General features: G+C 43.3%; 1 protein-coding gene across 1 annotated transcript in view; it reads left to right on the top strand.

Annotated features, from left to right (window-relative positions):
* The window catches only part of LOC112584653 (formin-2-like), a 77010-nt gene extending 55186 nt beyond the window's left edge, over positions 1–21824 (top strand). The window contains 3 exon segments of the mRNA XM_025284488.3: positions 186–335; positions 20235–20316; positions 21798–21824. Coding sequence (XP_025140273.3) covers positions 186–335; positions 20235–20316; positions 21798–21824 — 259 coding nt within the window.
* Positions 21825–22318: the final 494 nt, after the last annotated feature.

The raw sequence follows: 22318 nt of genomic DNA on the forward strand, positions 1-22318 counted from the left end.
GTGTTCAAAAACTCAAACATGAAACCTTAAGAGAATACCTGTTGGTTCCTGAGGAGTTGAGTCCTCTTGGTAATAGTAACTGCCTGAATGAAATCAGCCTTTGGATGGAGAAAGAATACCCCATATTGGAAAGTAAGTATAGCTTTTACACGTGTGTGTGTGTGTGTGTGTGTGTGCTTTCACAGCTTTTTGGAGACAACAGCCTATTTCTCCATGATACCAAAAATTGGAGAGAAGGAAGTGTCCCCAAACGTTTTCTTCGGTATCCGGCATGAATTCAGCTCTCACTTTAAAGACTTTTGGAAGAAAGACAACAAACTCATTCTATGAGAAAAGTAGGTGTTTTTCATTTACACAGTGACATTTTAAAACTGGTGTTTTCTCCGGTGTGACCTGTTAGGGGTTGCCAACTTTCACAGCCTGAATGAAAAACTAGGTCCTCACCCTGGGCTTTCCAGTCTAAGAGGATGATGAGGTTGGGCAGTACTTGGAGTTCAAGTAAGAAGGGTCAGCACAGTGGCTGTGATGCTGCAAAGGGCAGCTGGAGTGATGGTTTGCCAGGACCACTGTCTGGTAGACCAGGAAGCCACACAGAAGCAGACAGGCAAGCAGAGGAGTGAAAGAACCCTGCTGAGATGACAGACCCACTCATTTCCAAAAAACCTTAAGATGAATCAGTTTGGTTTAACTTTTGCTCAATTCATGGGATATTGTCACACATTTCATCATTCATATCAAAATTTCCCCAGGTGTCACCAAGAAAAAGATGATCAATATTTTTAAGAGATATTTTCAAGACTCTTATCATATTGTATCACATTTCCTTAAGTATATCTTCAGAAATGAAGGGAAATTTCCCTTCTTAAGTACATGGAATAGAGTCTCTGTCCCTTGATTTTGAAGCTAACACAAGTGCATTGTTACCAAGTTGGGAAGCGTGTCCCCAAATTGTGGGGTCTGAAGGGAGAATAAAAGGGAAACCAAACCCTAATCCTGAGCCTATTAGTGCACTTCCCACATCCTGACCCTAACAAGGACTTTTCTTTAGAAAATGTACCTCGTAAGGAACTTTATTGATCATAGTACAAAGTTCCACAATTTTTTTCTTATCATCTTCATTTTGGTCTTGCTTATATACAAAACCATGCTGGCTCACCTAGTTTTCACTTGTAAGTAGATCTCAATCTACTTACAGGTGAGATTAATTGCTGACACTTGCTGAGCAAGTGGACTGTTCTCACTAATAGAATTACCTACATCAGAGCAGGAAGTCTGCCTCGGTGACCAGTGGATGGAAAAGAGAGCAGTCTGAATGGAAGGGAAACACTGTAAACATCTATTTGGAGACAGTGAACTTGTTCTCCCTCAAGATGCATCACCCAGGTTACTGTAAAGGACATTTGCCAGGAGTCCAGGTTGGTGAGGCAGGAGAGAGAACTGAGTGAACATGGGCCTATCTGGACTACTGTTCAGACGTGGATGTCTCCAGCTTTTCACTGACCAAGGCTTGCTCGGTTTGGAAAATGGTGAGGAATAACTTTGGCATGTCACAGACAGCCTCCCTCCCTGGTGCTCACTGCTTCCACGCATGCCTCCTTTCAGCTCTGACCTGAGCCTGGGAAGGGCCTGAGGCTCAGTCACACTGGGAAAGAATATAGAAAGATCAGTGTTTCACTTTGCACAGGAGCTGGGATGATACTGATCTCAGAGGGAAAGATCCTAGTTCCCTGCCCGGAATTAAACCTGGGGAACCTGGATGAAAACCAAGAGTCCTAGCCACTAGACCACCAGGGACTAGAGGCGAGAAGCAAAAGTGGCCTGGGCTCTTGCCCCTGTTTGTAAGCAAGACTGTTTCAAGGAGGCAAAAACTATAAAAAAGGTCCAACATTTATGATTAGATACATAGCACAACGTATGGGAAGAGCACACAGGAAAACAGTTTGTTCATCCAGCTCAGAAGGAGGGCAGAGATACACACCTGCAGAGGAGTGCAGAGTGAGTGAGGAGGAACATAGTCTGGATGTGTTTAAATCACTTATATGGGACAGCCCTTCTAGGTCTTTGTTTACCTTTGGCCAATTATCTTGTTTCTTTCTTCACACCTGACTGGTCCACGCACCTTCCCAAAGATGTCTGTGCAACTTTCTTCTCAGATGTATCCCTCCATAGAGGTCTATGGATGCATGTTCACACTTATTATGGGGTGGAGTCCCTTCCCTTTTCAACCCCAAAGAAGACTTCCTGAACATGTGCAGACAGGGAAGTCTTCCTTGACCTCAGGAGTGGGCACCTTTTCTCTTTGCTTTAGCAGAACTCAGCTTTTACCACTAGCTTTGTCCTTGGAGTGTCTGGGTGAGAACAAAGCTTGAATTATACTCCACTTGACAAATACCAGGTGTCCGGCCCAGAGGCCCGCTATCTCCTACCTCAGTACTGACAGAGTGGAAATGGCGAGAGCTAGGCACAGACAGAGCAGGAGTGGAGAGGGCCTGAGGGCACATAAGAGAGCAAGGGATTCTCAGCTAAGGTCCTGGCATGAGATCGCAGGGGGTCTCTCATCTGAGCTCTCTTCACCACGTGGCCTGTCCAGAAGTGCTGAGTGGCTCCCGTGGAGATGATGTTGGCCTGGAGCAAGTCATTCACCGTCAGGAATGGCAAAGGCCTTGTCCCTGAGATAGAGCTGGGTTTCCAGGAAACTGTTGACAACACTCCACCATTTATGAGATTTTAGGCATTGGACATGCTCACTGAATATCTCACACAATCAACCCGACCCTTTTTTAATACTTCCTCCTGTGCTTAAAAAAATCCAGTGGGCTTTTTGGCTCACTGGAGGTGACTTCATTTTGTCTCGTAGTGATGTTAACGGGCAGGTGACAGGAGCTGTCCAGTGCACACTGCTCGTTTGCTCTGAACAGAGGACTGTGGAGGAGCCATGGCAGGTGAGAGAGCTCCTTAGCCCTCCGGAGGGCAGGATGGAAGGTGTCTGTGGGTGCCTCACTGCAGAAATGCCAACCGCAGCCTGGGGTTGGGTGGGGGCGTTGGTCACATGTGTCTGTACCTGCCACCCTCCACCTGTCTTTTCAGTGTCCTCTCCTCCTCCTGTGCTCCCTCTTCTCCTCTCTTTCTCTCTCTCATCTGCACTCTCACCTTCTCTCGCCCTTCAGCTCCCTCCCTCCAATTGCTCTGTGCTTTAGCACAATTTCCAGGCCAGGCTGTTTCTTTAAGGGTGGGCCCCTGGCCATCAGTCCGGCCTCGGCTCACATTCTCCCAACCCAGGAGGAGAGGGCATTCTCGAGCTTCTAGAGAAATCCCAGAGAGGAATTCCAGATGAGTCGTGTTCATCTTTGGATCAGCCACAGTGCCAGAGGTTGGTTCTGTGGGGACTGTGATTGGTTCAGCAGTCCTGCAGCCAGAGCGGAGGATTGCTGTGAGTGACAACCTCCTTCTTTGCAACGTCACTGGAGTTAGGGAGGAGCAAGTAAATGATGCTCTACTAGCCCTAATTTATTAAGCCTTTAAAAATAACCTGTGTAATTACCAGAATGTCTTAGCATGTCTTAAACTCAAAAGATGTTTTAATGGCATGGTTGAAATTTTCCTTTCTGATCAAGTTTTCCGTGCTCTAATTTGTAATGTTTACATTGAATAATAGTTTAAGGTTGTACATAGTCTATAAAAATCATTACTAATTGTTGTTTGAGTATGGAGTGGTAGTAATGTATTTTGGGCTTTTCTGATGACTTATATGATTTAATAGATATATTTCTTGAAATGGTGAGTTTCTAGTCTATGGGGAAAAGGTCTGCTGTCTTTCTAATCAATGGGGTGTGGAAAACACAAGCATTTCCAAACCAGTTTTTATTGGCTTCCCAGGTAAGTACTAGTGGTAAAGAATCCACCTCCAAGGCAGGAGATGTAAGAGACTTAGGTTTGATCCCTGGGTTGGCTAGGTCCCATGGAAAAGGGCATGGGAACCCACTGCAGTATTCTTGCCTGGAGAATCCCTTGGACAGGAGCCTGGTGGGCTACAGTCCATGGGGTCTTAAAGAGTCGGACATGACTAAAGCGACCTAGCATGCACACACACTTGCTGGCTTGAGCCCTAGACAGGCATGGCTTTGGAGTTAGCAAAGTGGGGACAGTAATAGCTGTCCTGCAGAGAGACAATAACTGAACAAGGTTATTAGAGTATGTAGGGCAGTGACTCCATGCTCAATATTCAGTGGCTGTTGTGCATCATTTAATATAAATGACCTCCTGATTATGATGACCCACAAGGTCATGTGACATTCTGACAAGGCATGTTAAGAACATATCTGTAAATGCAAGGCATTATTGTGATGCAGTTGCCTTCTTGGTTGGTAAAATGTCTTGATTCTGAGTCCAAGGATGAACTTTTGTTTGAAGATGCTGAAGTGACCTGTCCTTTCTTGGTTTTAAATTATGCTCTACTCCCCTTGATGCTTTAGACAGCTGACCCATTGGTTTTGTCTTGATTCAGAAAAAATTTTTTTCATGTATGTAGAACTAGGCTTGTACACTTATTAATTAGAGGTCCATCTCCAAAGAAATCTGGACTCATTATTATTGAGCAACACAAAATATGAAAACTAATTTTTTTAAATGTCAGCTCGATCTATCCAGAAGATGGGGACAGACTGCCATGAGTGCTGCCCAAGCACATTGTCCGTGTGTGAGGACCCCGGGGACCATCTCATCCCCAGGGGGCCGTCAGCAGCACCGGCCACTCAGGAGGCTAAGGGAGCTCGGGGGATAGGAGCTAGGTGACTTAGTACAGGCTGATGGAGGCACTGGTGCTTTTCCTTCTTTTTTTGTTTTGTATTTAAAATAATGTGCATTGGCATGTAGTTACTGTGCAGTGTTGTGTTAGTTTCTGCTATACAGCAAAGTGAATCAGCTATACGTGTGTGTGTGTGTATATATATATATAATATATCCCCTCTGTTGACACATGCTTTTCCACAGTGATGGAGGGACCATGGTCCTGGGGGAGACAGTTGTGCCCAAGACAGCTTCATTGCCGGCAAATGCTCTGTTATAGCTGGACTTGGTTTTTAGGCAGAGTCCAGTTGTGTGACATGTGGTCATCGTCTCCTTCCATGTTGAGTTTCCAGGCCCAGGAGACCCTCGGTCATTTGGTGGTGACCCTGTCTCTCCGGAGCTGACAGCCTAGCCCTGGTACAGTGTGACGGGCGGGGGAAGCAACAAGGGGGGATCAGTTCCTCCAGAATTCTGTTGACGCAGATCTGATTAGAAGCATACCAGGTGGTCCTGGGGGTGAGAGTGTCCTAGACGCGGAGACCAATCTCCAGGAGCCAGGCCTCAAGCCCCATCATGCAGGGAGGCCTGTCACCATTTCATTTGTAGTCAGCTTGAGACATTTTAGTTAATCAGTGATGGCATTAGTAAGGGTTGTGCTTAAAGTGCTGTCTAACTTAATTTGCTTGTTTAATTTACTCTGAGGAACCAGGAGAAAGGGCAGCTACTCCTCCCACTGCACAGGCGAGGGGCAGTCGGATCTGGTCTCAGCCCCACGGGTCTGTGGTTGGAGGAAAATGTCTGTGTTCCCCACCTTAGGATATCGCACATTAAACTGAAGGTGCCTCGTACAGTGCTAACATTCCTTTTTCCATCATTTGTATGCGTATGAGCTGTGCTTTCAGATTGAAATGGGATGTCATCTGAGTAGAAGGAAGCAACCATTTTCAAAGCAATGAAAAATAAACTTGAGCTAAAGAGACAGACTTACTGTTCTGTAATCATGTGTTTGTTGGACACCTAAGTGGAGCTGCCTCTTGGACCTCCACTCAGCACTGTACGTGAAGTTGGCCAACCACTTACCCCTTTAATTCAGGCGTCAGTTTCTAGAGAAATGACCCATAACAAAACCTTTCTCCTAGTTCTGATCCCTGTAGCAGATGCCTTGGCTGGAAAAGGACAAGACAGAACAGTGGCCAATGGAGCCTGGGAATGTGTAAGGAATATGACGTACACTCATTAAAGGAGTAATTCATATGCATTAAGATATAATAGGCAATTAAATACATGAATTTATTAATACAGAAAATATTTACATCCTACTGTGTGCTTGGCAAATTTCCTGGCCATGTATATCTTACCCCCTAGTGAGAGAGGCAGACAATAAAAAAGTGAACACACACATTTTTAAATTATAGGTTGAAATTAGCACTATAAGGAAAGTAAAGAGTGAACCAATTTTGCAGAATGAAAAGCAGAAGAGTTTCATTTAGAAAATGTGGTCAGAGGAGGCCTTTCTGAAGAGGCAACATTTATGCTAACACCTAAAGAACTTGAGGCTGGTGAGGGGTAGGATGGTGAGCCTGGCTGGCAGAGGTGTGGGAAGGTCACGGAGCCTGACAGAAAAGATTGACTGCTCTCCAGGTCATGAGATGAATCTGAGGGAACAGGCAGGGGCCTGACCATTCAGGCCCTTGCAGTCATGCAAACAGACTGACTTCTATCGTGGGTACAGTAAAAGTTCTCGCAGGGCTTTTGAAAGGGAATGACCTGATGCGATTCTTGCACAGAAGAGACGGTTGGGCCAAGTGTGTAGGAAATGGGGGACCATGGTATTGAGAAACAAGCTGGGAGTAACTGAGGTGGCCCAGGTGAAAGGTGTGATGCTGTGGACCAGGAGAGGCAGCAAGAGGTGACAGGAAGTGGACCCTCTGCACACACGTTATCTTGAGTTCCTGACTGGAGTAACTTTGGAGGTCAGAAAAGTCTGTCTCAGCTGCTTCGTGACAAGCTTATGTTAACCAGATTTTAGAGATCAGGAAAGCAAACTTCCCCCTTTCTTTCTTCTAAAATGATTTACAAAAAGCCATGGCTAAGAAAAGATCTGAGACTGTGGATATCAGAAAATTTATTTTCTAAAACTTAATTCTCCAAAAATGATGTAAAACTCTAAGGCAAAGGTTAGATGGAAAAAAGTCACTGCACTTGCTTCTTTATCTTATCATGTTTCAAGAGATGTTTTTAAATTTTGGGAAAATCCTTTCTCAAAGTTCAAAAGTTCAAAAATGAAAAAATCCCACCCTGAAAGGTTCTGGTTCGAGCTTGTCCACAGACATTTTTTGCTTTGAAAAAGGATTTAAACATTTCTGGTGAGTTTGTAGAGACTTATGAAGGTATCTGAGCAATTATTAATTTCTCTTTAGCATTTGCTTAAAAGTTTTTTGATGTATTAGCAAAGTTTGTAGTAAAACATATTTGGATCAAAATATGGTACATCGAGTAAAGATATTTAAAAATTACTCATTAGAAATAATATTATGGAGTTTATAAGAGCCGAAAATGGGCTTCCTTGGTGGCTCAGTGGTAAAGAACCCCCCTGTCAATGCAGGAGACACAGTTTCAATCCCTGGGTTGGGAAGATACCCTGGAGGAGGACATGGCAACCCAATCCAGTATCAGTGTCTGGGAAATTCCACAGATAGAGGAGCCTGGCAGTCTACAGTCCATGGGATCGCAAAAGAATTGGACATGACTTAGTGACTAAACAACAGTGAACTGAAAATAATTCCTAAAGTAAGCTATTCCTTTACCAGCAAGCTATTATTTGGGGAGTCATTTTCAATTTCTTTAGGAGCCTCTCAATGTGATGGTTATAACCTGTGGGAAGAGGAGGGCCAGATTTGTCTAAAACTAAATTCTTAGGTTTGTGTGGACTTCACTGGAGTCTGGATTTTTTAGGTAGTGAAACATGTTAGAATTCAGGGGCCCCGCCAGTCACCCCTTGTGACATCTTCCTGACTGGCTCTGAGCCCTCCAAGCAGAGGAGCCCACTGGCCAAACATCCTTCTTCCTGTCTGCTTGGCACTGAACACTCAGACCTGGTGGAGCAGTGGGGAGCTGAGAGAAATGGAAAGCGTTGAGAGAGTAGCATTGAAAGATATGTATGTAAATCATATGTAAAATAGGTAGCTAGTGGGAAGTTGCTGTATAACACAGGGAGCTCAGTCCAGTGCTCTGTGACAACCTAGAGAGGTGGGATGGAGTAGGGGGTGGGAGAGAAGTTCAAGAGGGAGGGGACACGTGTATGCTTATAGCTGATTGACATTGTTTATGGCAGAAACCAACACAACATTGTAAAGCAATTATCCTCCAATTAAAAATAAATTTTAAAAGTTTGGAATCACGGGGTCAGTAATGGGTATTCAGAAGCTAGGTGTGAGAGAAGGGGGTGGGCAGGAGCGTCTCCAAGTCGCAGGCGTTAGTCTCTACAACAGATGTGAGGCTGCTGGCAGCAGTAGACCCAGCCATGCTGGCCATTCTATTCGACAAAGAGCAGCTAACTCACTGGTTTTGCTGCTGAAGTCTGATTAACGCTTAAGAAGCAACTGTTATAAGACATCAACCTTAATTTTGAATGTCTGTGACTCTCACATCCTGGAAGGACATGGCCAAAATATTTTTTAAAAGGTCAGCCTAGAGTTGCCATGAGGTCCACAGCTCCCTCCTGGGATCCGAGGACAAGGACAAGGACACACAGCAGTATTACTCATAACATCTGAACGCCAGAAACAAACTCAAATGTCCATCAGCAGATGAGTGGATAGATAAAATACAGCACATCCTTACAATGGAATAGCACTCAGCGATGCAAAGACGTGAAGCACTGATATGTGCTATAACATGGGTAAGCCTTCAAAATGCTGTGCTAAGCGAAAGAAGATGGTCACAGAAGAAGACTTTATGGTGTGATTTGATATATATGAAACACCCAAAATTGGCAAGTATTTATATAGGATCTGGAAGTAGATTAGCCCTTGTTGAGGGCTAGGGGCAGAAAGGAATGGGAATTGACCTCTGATAAGATTCCTTTGGTGGGTGGAATGTTCTAAGAATAGACAGCTGCACAGCCTTGTGGGGTGTGGGGTATGGGTTTTTCTGTTGTTTGGTTTGTTTTGTTATTTGTTTGTTTTTTGGCCACATCATGTGGCTTGTGGGGTCTTAGTCCCCTCATCCTTGCCCATCCCTCAGCAGTAACACTTCTGAGTCCTAACCATTAGACTACCAGGGAATTCCCTGTTCAGTCCCGTGAACTGTCCACTTTAAGTGCACATTTAATAATATGTTAATGATATCTTAATAAAGCTATTTTTTTTTAAATCAAGTAAATAGAATTTCTCACATTAGCCACTAGGCCTAATCATGGACCACAATTGAACATCCCACCTGTCCTCAGCAATCTGTTCAGGCTGGTCACAGTTTTGAAATCATATGTTGGTTACTTTCCTTCCTGCCTGGTCCACTCCTGGCCATTTCCCCTGTGCTCAGGAGATATACTCAAGGAAACCAAGTCTTTCAACTACTAATATGACTAAATGAGCTAAATCAAAATTTGAGAGATAAATCTGCTGGCACAAATTTGTAGGAAAACAAATAGCAGAGTTTATTCCAAAATTTAAAAGATCTCCATCTATTTAAATAATGACTCTGTAGGGATTAAATGAGCAGTATTTCTCTGTATAAACTTTAGATTCAGGAAATCTTAAAACACACACATTCACAAAATAGGTAATATGTGTGTATGTGATCTGAAATGAGTCGTCTATTCCAAATAAACTTTTTTCAGACATAATCTCCATGAGAGGAGTCAGATTGTCCAAGTTTTCTCAATCTGTGGTTCTAATGGAGAAGGAATCCCAAAGGGATGGTATGGGGAGGGAGGTGGGAGGGGGGTTCAGAATGGGGAACACGTGTACACTCGTGGCGGATTCATGTTGATGTATGGCAAAACCAATACAATATTGTAAAGCAAAAAAAAAAAAAAATTGTGACATGACTGTAAAAAAATAATAATAATAAAAGAAAAAATTATTTTTAATTGAAAAAAAAATAAATTACCTCTGTTCAAATAAAAAAAAAATCCTTAGGAACAAAGAGTGGCTATGATAATGGTTACAATAAATAAAAGGGGGAAGAAATATGTTTGCCTTTGCTCTGAGGTAAAGCCCCATCTCTCACTTCTGTTTTGTTGGGCCTCCACCCTCTCACCAGAATGTCCCCATCTACCGCCCACTGGGCCCTTGCCTGGCCTCTGAATCTTCACTTAGGACCCCTCTCCATGGGCCACTGACCAGGTCGCTGCTCAAGATCTTTGCTTTTACTCATATAAACAGGCTTAGAAATGTGAACCATGGGCAACTGCTAGGTCAGGAGAGGAAGTCTGAGCCCTTGTGAAGAAAGCAGACGTTTCCTGAGGCAAGAACAGACCTTGTACATGGTGCTTCCTAGCCAGCGGGCCCTCAGTGAGGACGGGCCATCCTGGTGCTGTGGAACTGGCCGTGGGAGCGCAGCACGGCCTTGGACAAGGGCATTGCTAGTCTATTCAGCCGTCCACATGAACAGCCATCGTGGCAAATAAGTGTCCTCCAGTCTAGGCTCCCCTTAGTTTCTGTGGAAAGCTCTTGTTTATAATTTGTTCCTCCTGAAAAGGACCTTCAGATCATCAGCACCATGGTTGTCATCACCATCATCAAAGTTATTATCCTGCATAATATTTCTTATCTGCATATTATAATTCCATATCCAACTCAAATTTGGATTTTTTTTCTGCTTCCTCTTTTTTAATTTTTAATTGAAGTACAGCTGATTTATAATGTACTGATTTCTGCTGTACAGCAAAGTAATTCAGTCATACATATATCCATTATGATTTATCTCAGGATATTGAATATATATCCTGAGATATATATTCTCAGTGCTATACAGTTCTCTGTGCTATACACTAGGACCTTGTTGTTTTTCCATTCTATATATAATAGTTTGCATCTGCTAGTCCCAACCTCCCACTTCATCTCTCCTCCAGCCCCCTCCTTGGCAACCACAAGTCTGTTCTCTGTGTAACTCTATTTCTGTTTCATATATAAGTTCATTTGAGTCTTATTTTAGATTCCACATATAAGTGATATCATATGATATTTGTCTTTCTCCATCTGACTTACTTCACTTAGTATGGATTCACCCATCCCTGGATTCACCCATGCATGTTCCTAGATGGACCTAGAGAATGGTAAAACTCCCTTGTATTGAATATATATGTACCACATCTTCTTTCCCCATTCATCTGTCTGTGGGCATTTAGGTTGTTTCCATGTCTTGACTGTTGTAAGTAGTGCTGCTGTTTGGGTGCACATTGGGGTGCATGTATCTTTTTGAATTACAGTTTTCTCTGAATCTATGCCCAGGAGTGGGATTGCTGGATCTTCTGGTACCTCTGTTTTTCTGAGGAATCTCCATACTGTTCTCCATGGTGACTGCACCAACTCATGCTTGCTCTTTCTGAATGTTGTATTAGGTGACATTTTATTTTATTTCATTCTATTTTGATTTATTTTGCTTCTGGGTGTTTTGTTTGTTTATTAAAATCAGTAATTAAAACACCCAGGATCCCCGATACTTTGAGTATCTTTCTAAGTTTGAAAACTTTAATCAGTTTCATCTGCCATTTTATCTTACTGAGCAATGCTGACATTTTCCGGATAATCCACCAGCTTTCTCCCCCACTCCCCCACCAAGCCCTGGACACTCTGCATTTACTCAAAGGGCAGGTGGCACTCTCCCAGCATGAGCCATCGTGTTGTCCAGAGGTTACACTTGACAGCATGAAAACTAAGGCTCAGAGGGGAATGAAGGTGTCCTGTGTTAATGCTCAGTGAGGAGAGAGGCCTGCCCTATCCTTTGGGGACTCAGGGGAAAGGGAAGAGAGAGTTGAAGGAGGTACGGCAGTATATGTGGGCCTGTCAGACAGTATCCTGTGAGAAGTGATGGGTAAACAGGGACTTGAAGGAAGTGAAGGAATAAAGCAGGGGCTATGGAGATAGAACATTCCAGCCAGGGAGAGTGGCAACTGCAAAGCCTGAGGGAGGCAGATGCAGTGAGCATCCTGAACAGAGTGAGCAGGAGGAAAGAGGTGGAAGATGACTACACAGAGGGGTGATGGGCCAGATCGTGGAGCCTGGTGGACCATGTGGAAGAGGCTTCCAGCAGAAGGGCGTAAACCAGAACCATATGACATGCTGTGGTGCTTGCGGGAGCAGGAGGAATCAGTGTCTTCACAAAGGCAGGCACCATTAGGTAGTCAATGACAGACGCCTGGTTAGATGGGTGCAGAAGAAGAGGATGATGGGTGGCTTTCTGGAGGAGCTATTACACTCGGAGGTCAGCAGAGAAAGAAGGTCTTGCTGGAGAGGGAAGGAGTGAAGGATTTTTTTTTTTTTAATGGAGGAATCAACAGCATATTTTTAGCCTGAAAGGAATAATCCAGTAGAGGAAAAAACTGTGGTTTTGTTCTCCCTTAATATGTATGTTTCCTAGATGTGCTCCTGCCTTGTATTGCCCACATCTTTCTCGCACATAATTCCAAACCATTGTGGTATAAATAGCCCTGTTGTAATCTCTTTTGAGTGTCACAGGAGGAAACATGATAAACTCTCTGTCTATAGTCTATGTCTATGTCTAATAGTCCTTGGGGACTTCCCTGGTGGCTCAGAAGACTCTTCATACAATGCAGGAGACCTGGGTTCCATCCCTGGGTCGGGAAGATCACCTGGAGAAGGGAGTAGCTACTCAGTCCAGTATTCTTGCCTGGAGAATTCCAATTTTCTTGGGCTCCAAAATCAATGCAGATGGTGACTGCAGCCATGAAATTAAAAGATGCTTGCTCATTGGAAGAAAAGCTATGACAAACCTAGGCAGTGTATTAAAAAGCAGAGATATCACTTTGCCAACAAAAGTCCGTATAGTCAAAGCTATGGTTTTTTCAGTAGTCATGTATGGATGTGAGAGTTGGACCATAAAGAAGGCTGAGCATGAAAGAATTAATGCTTTCAAACTATGGTGCTGGAGAAGACTCTTGAGAGTTCCTTGGACACAAGGAGATCAAAGCAGTCAATCCTAAAGGAAATCAACCCAGAATATTCACTGGAAGGACTTATGTTGAAGCTGAAGCTCCAGTACTTTGGCCACCTGATGTGAAGAGCCAACTCATTGGAAAAGACCCTGATGGTGGGGAAGATTGAAGGCAGGAGAAGGAGATGACAGAGGATGAGATGGCTGGATGGCATCCCTGACTCAATGGACCTGAATTTGGAGCAAACTCTGGGAGATGGCAAAGAACAGGGAAGCCTGGAGTGCTGTAGTCCACGGGGTCACAAAGAGTAGGGCATGATTGAGCGACTGAACAACGACACTACAAAAGCCATGAGAAAAGCAAGCTCTTTTTTTTTTTTTTTTTTTTTTTTTTTTTTATGAGAGGGTTTTGTTGTTGTTGTTGTTTCCTGGCTGGCCTGGGTCTTGGTTACTGTGCTCAGTCTTTCTCTAGTTGTAGTGAGCAGGGGCAACTCTTCCGTGGTACCCGGGCTTCTCATTGCAGTGGCTTCTCGTTGCAGAGCACAGGCTCCAGGGTGTGCAGGCTTCAGCAGCTGTAGCTCGCAGGCCCAAGAGCCTGTGGGTTCAGTAGTTGTGCTGCACGGGCTTAGTTGGCTCATTGGCATGTGGTATCGTCCCAAACCAAGGATCCAACCCATGTCCCCTGCGTTGACAGGCAGATTCTTAACCACTGGATCACCAGGGAAGTCCCAAGAGATTTTAAATTAACCATGAAAACTATGTTATCAGGGCTTTAAAGTACCAACATATTTATGAATACAAATATTCCTATTTTCAGTGAATGTTTAAAATGTATCATCCAAGCATTTTTAAAAGCTCTAAATGGCATCTTCCAGATTTCTGAACTTTCTGAGACCACAGTAAATTTCTTATGAAAGAACAGGAGAAGATGATCTGGTTTGACAGAATATAATTCAGGGTCTTATTTACACAATAGAGTGTGAACCTTATTGTTTAATCATCTAGTCTCTAAAATAGATGCATCTCCCATGTTCAGCAACACAGAATGTCAGCGTTTTCAACACTTGTCAGAGACTCTGAGCACCTACTGGCTGCCATTTGGGTAAGACCACTATGATCTGAGATAACAGGGGAAATATGTGCTCACTGTCCTTGTAGGTTTCTCAGAGTTGTAGCCCTCTGTCAGGTTACATCACCAAAAAGCAAGGGCACTACACACTCCAAGTGTGTGCTGACTTGCCTCTCCTCACAAATGCCTTCACTGAGTTAAAGCTTAAAATTAGTCTGTTTATAGTGAAGATTTGTGTAAACAAACAAAAAGCCTAATAGAAAAGTTTCTGTCTTCTGTATTTTTGCCTTTTTACTAACTACAGTTCACATCCCTTATGTAGACAGCCACATCAAGAATTCTTCCCATATATTAGAATCAAGAAAATGTGGTTATAGTTTTGTTTTCTCTGGATGATCTTATATGCTTTCCTTTTTCAAAAATAAACACTGTAGCCCATTGTGTTTCCATTAATATGTTTCCTAGAATAGGGTTCAGAATTTGTCTGGTTAGACTACCCCTCTCCAGGATCAGGCTTCCCTAGTGGCTCAGACAGTAAAGAATCTGCCTGCAATGTGGGAGACCCAGAGATTGAACCTGAAATCTCCAGGATCTGGTAAAGCACATGCACCCGTTTTTCTGGGTACTTTCTTTTGTCAAAACTTATATTAACCTGTCACATTTTATATATTCAGAGTTCTAGGAGATTCAGCCTTTCAGAATCAAATACTTCTAAATAAACAGAAATAAAAGCAAATAATAAATATAAATTACTATAATGAATGTAAATATATGGTAAATATAAATGCATAAGTGTAAATAACTATGTTCATGTTAATAACTAGAGGAAGATTTTGGTGGCCGTGTTTTTCATCGTCCTGTGCATTTGCCTTGTGAGGAGGCCATACAGAGCAAGGCTTACAGCTTGGGCTAAGGAGGTGTTGTCTGTGTCTGGCTGGATCTGCCACTCACTCTGACCACAAGTGAGTAATTTGACCGTTTTAAGTTTCAATTTCTTCATGGTTAAAGTTGGGTAACAACAATATGTACCTCAGGAGGTTATTCTGAGATGTGTGTGTGTGTGTGATATTTTTGTTTCCTTTGCCTTGAAGTAAGTGCACAGCCTTGTCCTCTGGACCCATCTTTCCTTACCTACAGCTTTTCCAAACCTAAGAAACAGCTGTTTCTTCCTGCGGTAGCTCATCCATATGCTGCTACTGCTGCTAAGTTGCTTCAGTCGTGTCCGACTCTGCGCGACCCCATAGACGGCAGCCCACCGGGCTTCCCCGTCCCTGGGATTCTCCAGGCAAGAACACTGGAGTGGGTTGCCATTTCCTTCTCCAATGCATGCAAGTGAAAAGTGAAAGTGTAGTCGCTCAGTCGTGTCCGACTCTTCACGACCCCATGGACTGCAGCCCACCAGGCTCCTCCATCCATGGGATTTTCCAGGCAAGAGTACTGGAGTGGGGTGCCATTGCCTTCTCCGCATCCATATAATGTCCTACATTTATAGGACATTAGACAGTTATCAAATAGATCCTGAATCTAGGGGATTAACTTGATAACTTGAATGTTTTTTCTTATGAAGAAATGATCCATCTCTTTGGACTCACCTCTTCTCCACAATAACAGTTTCAGAAAACGCTGATGTACATCATCTCTGCTTATTGGCCTTATACTCGTGAGAGGAATATATTTGCAGCTTTTAGAGCATAAGCACAAAACATATATATCTAATTGTCATGGAATCTTGGACTCTAGACTATGAACAGTCCCCAAAGTTGAGTGGGTCTTGTTGACTAAGTGGCAGACTCCCCTTTCGCTCTGCGCGCTGAGTGGCGCATGTGGTGTGGGCTGCACAGAGGTGCCTTCCGCCAGCCCGGCCTCCCAAGGCAGGTCCCACAGACCTGTCCCACAGAGTTCTGGGGCTCCTGTGAAGTCTGGTCAGAAGAATCGAAGTCGCTGTGAGCTGTTCTAACTGCGTCATCCGTCACCCCTGGACGCGCGGATATGGTTGCTTTTCTCTCTGAGTCAGACTGTCAGCGTTAAAGTTCAGAAATCCAACTCAAATTCAGAAATATGTCCCTGACAACACTTAAGTTCTTTTCACCTGTAGTCATAAGAAATATTGTGGTTGATTGTTTCTACTGTATTTTCAGGATGTTTGTGGGTGTATGGGTGTGTGATCATCGCGGTTATAAAGAAGGACAGGCCGAGCCAGGACTCAGTCCACTAGGCGTCTATACCTGCTTGACTCCTGGAGCCGCACCCCCGCCCCCACCCAGCCTCCGTCCAGAGCCCCTCCCCGCTCTTTCGGATTAAAATATTTTCACTGAAATTAATAGGCTGCCAATACAGAACTATAAAAGGAAGTAAAATTTTTTCAGATGACATCTTTGGTAGGCTAATTCTAAGAACTGCAACTTCTAGTCAGCAGCCTAAACAAAGATAATATGAACAAAAACAAACCATGTGATAATGAAAACTCTTCTCTCATCACTTCCAGTGGTTTTGAAAAAACAGCATCACAAAAAGTGGAGAGACTAGAAAGAAGGAAAGCTAGCATTATTTTTAAGACCGAACAGTCCAGGTGACTCTGCTAAGCTGGTGAGGGAGGAGAGCACTGCTCTCAGCCCGTGGTTGGAAGACTCTTCTCTGCTCCCGACCTGATGCTCGAACGGGGCTCCTGGGACACTCACTTAGACTGGATTATTACTGCTCGGTGTTAGAGGAGTGGCTCCCTTCCCTTTCAATTGAATGACAACAGCAGTGTATCTATGGCCTTTGTTTCTGTTGGGAGACTAACAAGGTAAAGTCTTGATTAAGGAATACCCTTAATTGTGCCCTCTCTGGTGGCTCAAACGATAAAGTGTCTGCCCGCAATGCGAGAGACCCAGGTTCAATTCCTGGGTTGGGACGATCCCCTGGAGAAGGTAAATGGCAATCCACTCCAGCACTCTTCCCTGGAAAATCCCATGGACAGAGAATCCTGATAGGCTACAGTCCATGGGGTTGCAAAGAGTCGAATACGACTGAGTGACTTCACTTTCACTTTTCACTTAATCAAGGGCACAACAGCCACATTAGAAAGAAATCATCTTCATAAATCTTGCAAGACTTATATCTCTGCGCACCATCCACAGACCCCCATCCCCATCCTCACTGGAAGTTAAACTCAAGTGCCAAGCCCTGGCTTCTTCCCTGCTCACCAGGCTGCTTTCTCCATTTGTGAAGTGAAGTGAAAGTCACTCAGTCGTGTCAGACTCCTTGAGACCCAGGGACTAGTCCATGGAATTTTCCAGGCCAGAATAGTGGAGTGGGTAGCCTTTCCCTTCTCCAGGGGATCTTCTCGACCCAGGAATCAAACCAGGTTCTCCAGCATTGCAGGCGGATTCTTTACCAACTGAGCTATCAGGAAATCCCTTTGTGAAGGAGGTCCTATCCCCTTCTTTCCAAATTGGACCTGTAGATCATTTTTGTTTGTTATTTGAAATGTTATCACCACTGTGCCTTTTCACTTAGTATCTAGTTATGTAATGAACTTCTCTTTCCTACTCAGTTTAAGAAATTTTAGGAATCATTGACTGAGGGGAGAGGCAGAAGGGATGGGGGTTATCAGCAGGCTCGCACTTGGAGCTCGTGGACTATCCCCAGTGCCTGGAGGAAGGCCTGAGCAGGAGGGGACTGGGGCCTCTCCATCCCCGCTTCCCTCAGTATTTTTCCTCTTACTTCTGCCAGCTCACCTCCAGGGACATGCTCTTTTTTCCTGCCTAAAGTGTGGGGGGAAAGTCTTGTCATTGTCAGAGTTTTGTTGAAAGAGAACTGGCACTTGGGAGCAGCATTTTCTAGGAGGCTTAGGATAGATAGGCCTGCTCGCAGAGCTGCCCACAAGTGCCCACATCTCCTGCTTCCAAGCAAGCACATCCCAGGGAGACTAACCTGGAACAGAGCCACCTGGCCCAGGAGCTGCTTTTCCAAAATTCCTCTGCACCTGACTTTGAGAATCCTCTCAGCTGTCTGGTGCCCAGGGCCCAGCTCCTAGCTCAGCCGTGTGTGCAGCCAAGAGTCTGGGGACACAGGAACCACTTGCCCCATCGGTCACGTTCATATCCAGAGCCTGAACCAGTAGGGTGGAGGAAGCTCTGGCCTCGGTGGGGAGTCCTAGGGCAACAGGGTCCCCTGCAGCACTCCCAGGTTATTCCATACAGAGTCCTTGCTCTCAGCCCCATTTCCACTTCTAAGGGAAGTATGGAAAACTAAGATTTCTCTTTGAAAGCTCTCAGGGCACAACTGCCCTGAATCCTGAGCTGGGGCAACATCCTTGGCATCTGTGCACACCTGTGACTCTTGCCTGGGTTTCAGGGCCCTCAGCCCTGCGCTGACTCAGGCATCCTGACCACACTCTCTAGTTCTCCTGCTGTAGGAATGGCCACACTTGTTTTCTGTGTAAAACTTAAAATGTTTGTATTAGACTGGGCTTTCTGTGATACTTAGAAAATAAGATAGTAAGAAAATTAAGATGCTTTGGTGGTCTAAGTACTTGTGAAGTATATATTTTTTTAATATTACAAAATGCCTTAAAGAGTTTTAAGTAAATTTAAGAGAGGATTTACTGGATTTTCACTAACTGTAGGGAAAAAAAGCAAAAAGAATTAGTTTGATCCATCCTGCCTACTATGAGCTGTAACAGTAACCTCATAGCTGCTGCACTCAAAGAATTGTTTCATTCTGTTGTTTAAAAACAGGGATTCATTCAGCTGCATAGGAGATGAATTCTGTCATTAGAAGCTTTGCCATCAGGCTTAAGAAATATATTTATAACTCATTTCTTTCAGGAACCAGGTTTCAAGATCTCCATAAGAAGTCTTTTATTAAGATAAATCACAGCTTTGTCAGTTTCTCAGAAGTACTCTATTTTTAATTCCCAAGGAGAATCACAATAATGAAAATAAATTAACCTAGTAGGTTATTTTCTTTCTAATGGCACCTGTTTTTATTAATAGAATTTCAGTCTACATATTTCTTGGGCTTCCCTGGTGGCTCAGGCGGTAAAGAATCTGTCTGCAATGCAGGAGACCTGGGTTCAATCCCTGGGTTGAGAAGATCCCCTGGAGAAGGGAATGGCAACCTATTCCAGTATTCTTGCCTAGAGAATTCCATGGAGAGAGGAACTTGGAAGGCTGTAGTCCATGGAGTCACAAAGAGTCAGACACAACTGAGCAACTAACACACATATTTCTTACTATTTGCTTAGTAGAAGCATAACATTTTATAAAGAACTTTTAGGCCTTTTTATTTTTTAGCTGCACTAGGTCTTAGTTGCCACACATGGGGTCTTACTTGCGGCCTGCAGACTCTTACTTGCAGTGTATGGGGTCTAGTTCACTGCCCAGAGATGGAACCCAGGCCCCTGCATTGGGAGCGGCCCCTGGATCACCAGGGAAGCCTCTAAAGAACTCTTAAAGTGAAGCCTTTTGGATGTTTGCAGCAGCTCTGGGCAGTCCTAGTGGTGATACTGTTCTGTGTTCTTGAGCCCTTGTCCTCCCTGAGGGACACAGGGGGCCAAGCGAGCAGATGCTACCCCAGCATCAGACAGCAGGGCCAGACTTGCTGTGCAACCTCCCTTCCAGTGATGTCCTCTTTTAACTGTTCCTCTGGTATTCAGTACTGTTTTCCTTGGAGCATGTGTTTAAAAGGAAATCCTAGATGTGTTCAAACATTACTGCTCAGTCTCTATTTTCTGGTTTCAAATGACTGGTCCCCATGCTTGATAATGCTCAATTAAAAAAGAAAAAATGGTCCCAAGTATTCATTGTATATATTTCCATGCCTGGGGAAACATAATGTGGAAACTGAATCTGAGATCCTTTTAAATAAACATATGAGTTCTTATATGATGCTGCTTATTTCACTAATGCTTCTGATTTATACGGTAGTGCCATCCCCTTTTATGTAATGGAGCCAATCTCAGCACCTCACCTGAATATGAGGGATATTTCTTTATTTTCCTGTGTGTAAGACTCCTTTAGTATGCCTAAAAATATAAATGTGCTTGTGTCCTATTCCATTCGACCTTCTTTGATTCCAAGTTAAGAGCCACTGGATGAATTCACCTCTAGCTGTATTATGTTTTTAAATCAAGTATCAGGTAACATTGCTCTGTATGTGGTATTATTTTTCTCTAATAAATCAAATCCTTCATGATACTTGCTCACCTACTATAGATGGACTGTAGTGATCTTTGTAAGTCTTTGTTTATATCATGTGTTTTCTCCCCACCCAGAGTAAAAGAAGCTGAAGAGGTGTATAGGCAGAAAAAGGGAAAGTCACTCTATAAAATAAAACCAAGACATGACTCTGGAATTGTAAGTATTTATTCTGTTGTTTGATTTGTGGTTTTCTCTGGCTTTTAAACACTCTTTTCTCAGAATATACAAATCCACCTAATAACATTTTAATCATCTTCCTCTTAAGTTTGACCAAATAGTGAGCTTAGAGAATCTCCTTTTCCTTCTGCCTGTAATCAGGTACCAGAGGCTAAAAGAATCTCGGTGTTCAGCTTTCAAAGCCTAACCATCAAGATGGGTCCGCCGAGGGGTGCATATATGTGGGGGGCTGCTGGTGGAGGGGGGCATCTCTCACTCTCCTCATCATACATGGGGCACAGCACAGCTGCTGTAATCCCATGAGCACCTGGGGCCTAACACAGGGAGTGCAGGTGCAGCACTGTTCTTTGCTCAGACCAGGGGCTCAGGCTGCACAGGGGCTACCAGCAGCTGTCAGCCCACAGCCAAGCGTAACAAGCCAAGCTCCTCCCTCTCTGCTCGTTTCTCCCTTCAGAATAAAACACCAGGTTGTGCACCAGGAAGGGAAGGCTTTGATGGACATGATGAGTCCATGTGATACTGTCTTATGTTTTGTTGAATGTTTGAGTGATTATCACTTGGCACTACAGAGTAAGTAAATGCTATTTTAAATGAAAAGTTGGGTTAAACCTTAAAATAGCATTTTGAATTAGTCTAATATAGTGTAAATGGAAGATAGTCAAATAACCAAAATTGGGCCACAATTAAACAGCTTTATTTAGAAAAAGCTAGAAATTATATCTGCATTTAAAAGATATTTTCCCTTCCGTTTCTCTGTATCAAAATCTTATTGAACAACAAGTATTATATTATGGTTTGGTTTATGTTCTGTCTTTTTGATGAAAGTAAATCTTCCAGTACATGTATAGAATGAGAAGGAATAGTTATTTACTAACCACAGTTATGCTGTTATAAGGATAGAAGAGAATTAAATCACATTAAGAATGAGATGAAAGTGTGTTAGTCCCTCAGTTGTGTCTGGCTCTTTGCGACCTTATGGACTATAGGCTGCCAAGCTCCTCTGCCCATGGAATTCCCAAGGCAAGAATACTGGAATGGGTCGCCATTCCATTCTCCAGGAGATCTTCCTGACCCAGGGATTGAACCCGGGTCTCCCACATTGTGGGCAGATTCTTTACCATCTGAGTCATAGAAGAGAATTAAATCACATTAACAATGAGTTGAAGGTTGAATTTTCATATTTATGTGTTTGTACATAAGACTGAAAATGAGAAAAGTGAGCTGATACTTCTTCACATCAATTAGAAGCTAAATTTTTAAACCCTTTTTTCCCTCAAAAACATTAGTGACAATTCTGAGATAAATAGATTTTACTTATATCTTTTTTTCATTTATGAGCTTGTGGATCTTTAACCTTTTCTCAAAGAATTTGATCCAAATGAAAATGCTATTCTAAACTCCATACATTCTTTAAAGTTATGCCTTCTAACTATTTCTCTTATCTGATGCATTTATTTCAGAAAGCAAAAATAAGCATGAAAACCTGACCAGTGAAAAGCAGAACAAAAATGAGTCACTGCAGCCGCTTCCACAGAATTCAGCCGACCTGAGGGCAGGAAGGAAACTCATCATTTTGATCATATTTCTTCTTGGCCTCTTGCATAATCTTTATGTTTTCCAGACAGTTTACTGGTTGTTGAATTCTACACTGTATTCATATAAAAATGCAAAAGCAGTAGGCCAGTGGAGAATGTGACACCTTTTCTTTTTGTAAAAGTTTATGGTATTTTGCCAATAGACCAAAACAGTATGTATGAGACAGTATCTGCATTAATTCTGAACATGCAAAACAGTAACCTCCAACTTACTGTTGTGAGAATATTCCCTGTCACAGTGAAACATTCTTTCTCCTGACATTCTTACTCCATGTCACTGCATTTAGATTTATGGTTAACATGTGACTTGTTTGTATCATTTTCACATCTACATATAAATTTTCTATTTTAAAATTGAGGTACCATTTATATATGTCATAGATAAG

Source organism: Bubalus bubalis, chromosome 4 (assembly GCF_019923935.1).
Source record: "Bubalus bubalis isolate 160015118507 breed Murrah chromosome 4, NDDB_SH_1, whole genome shotgun sequence".
NCBI classification, from domain to species: domain Eukaryota; kingdom Metazoa; phylum Chordata; class Mammalia; order Artiodactyla; family Bovidae; genus Bubalus; species Bubalus bubalis.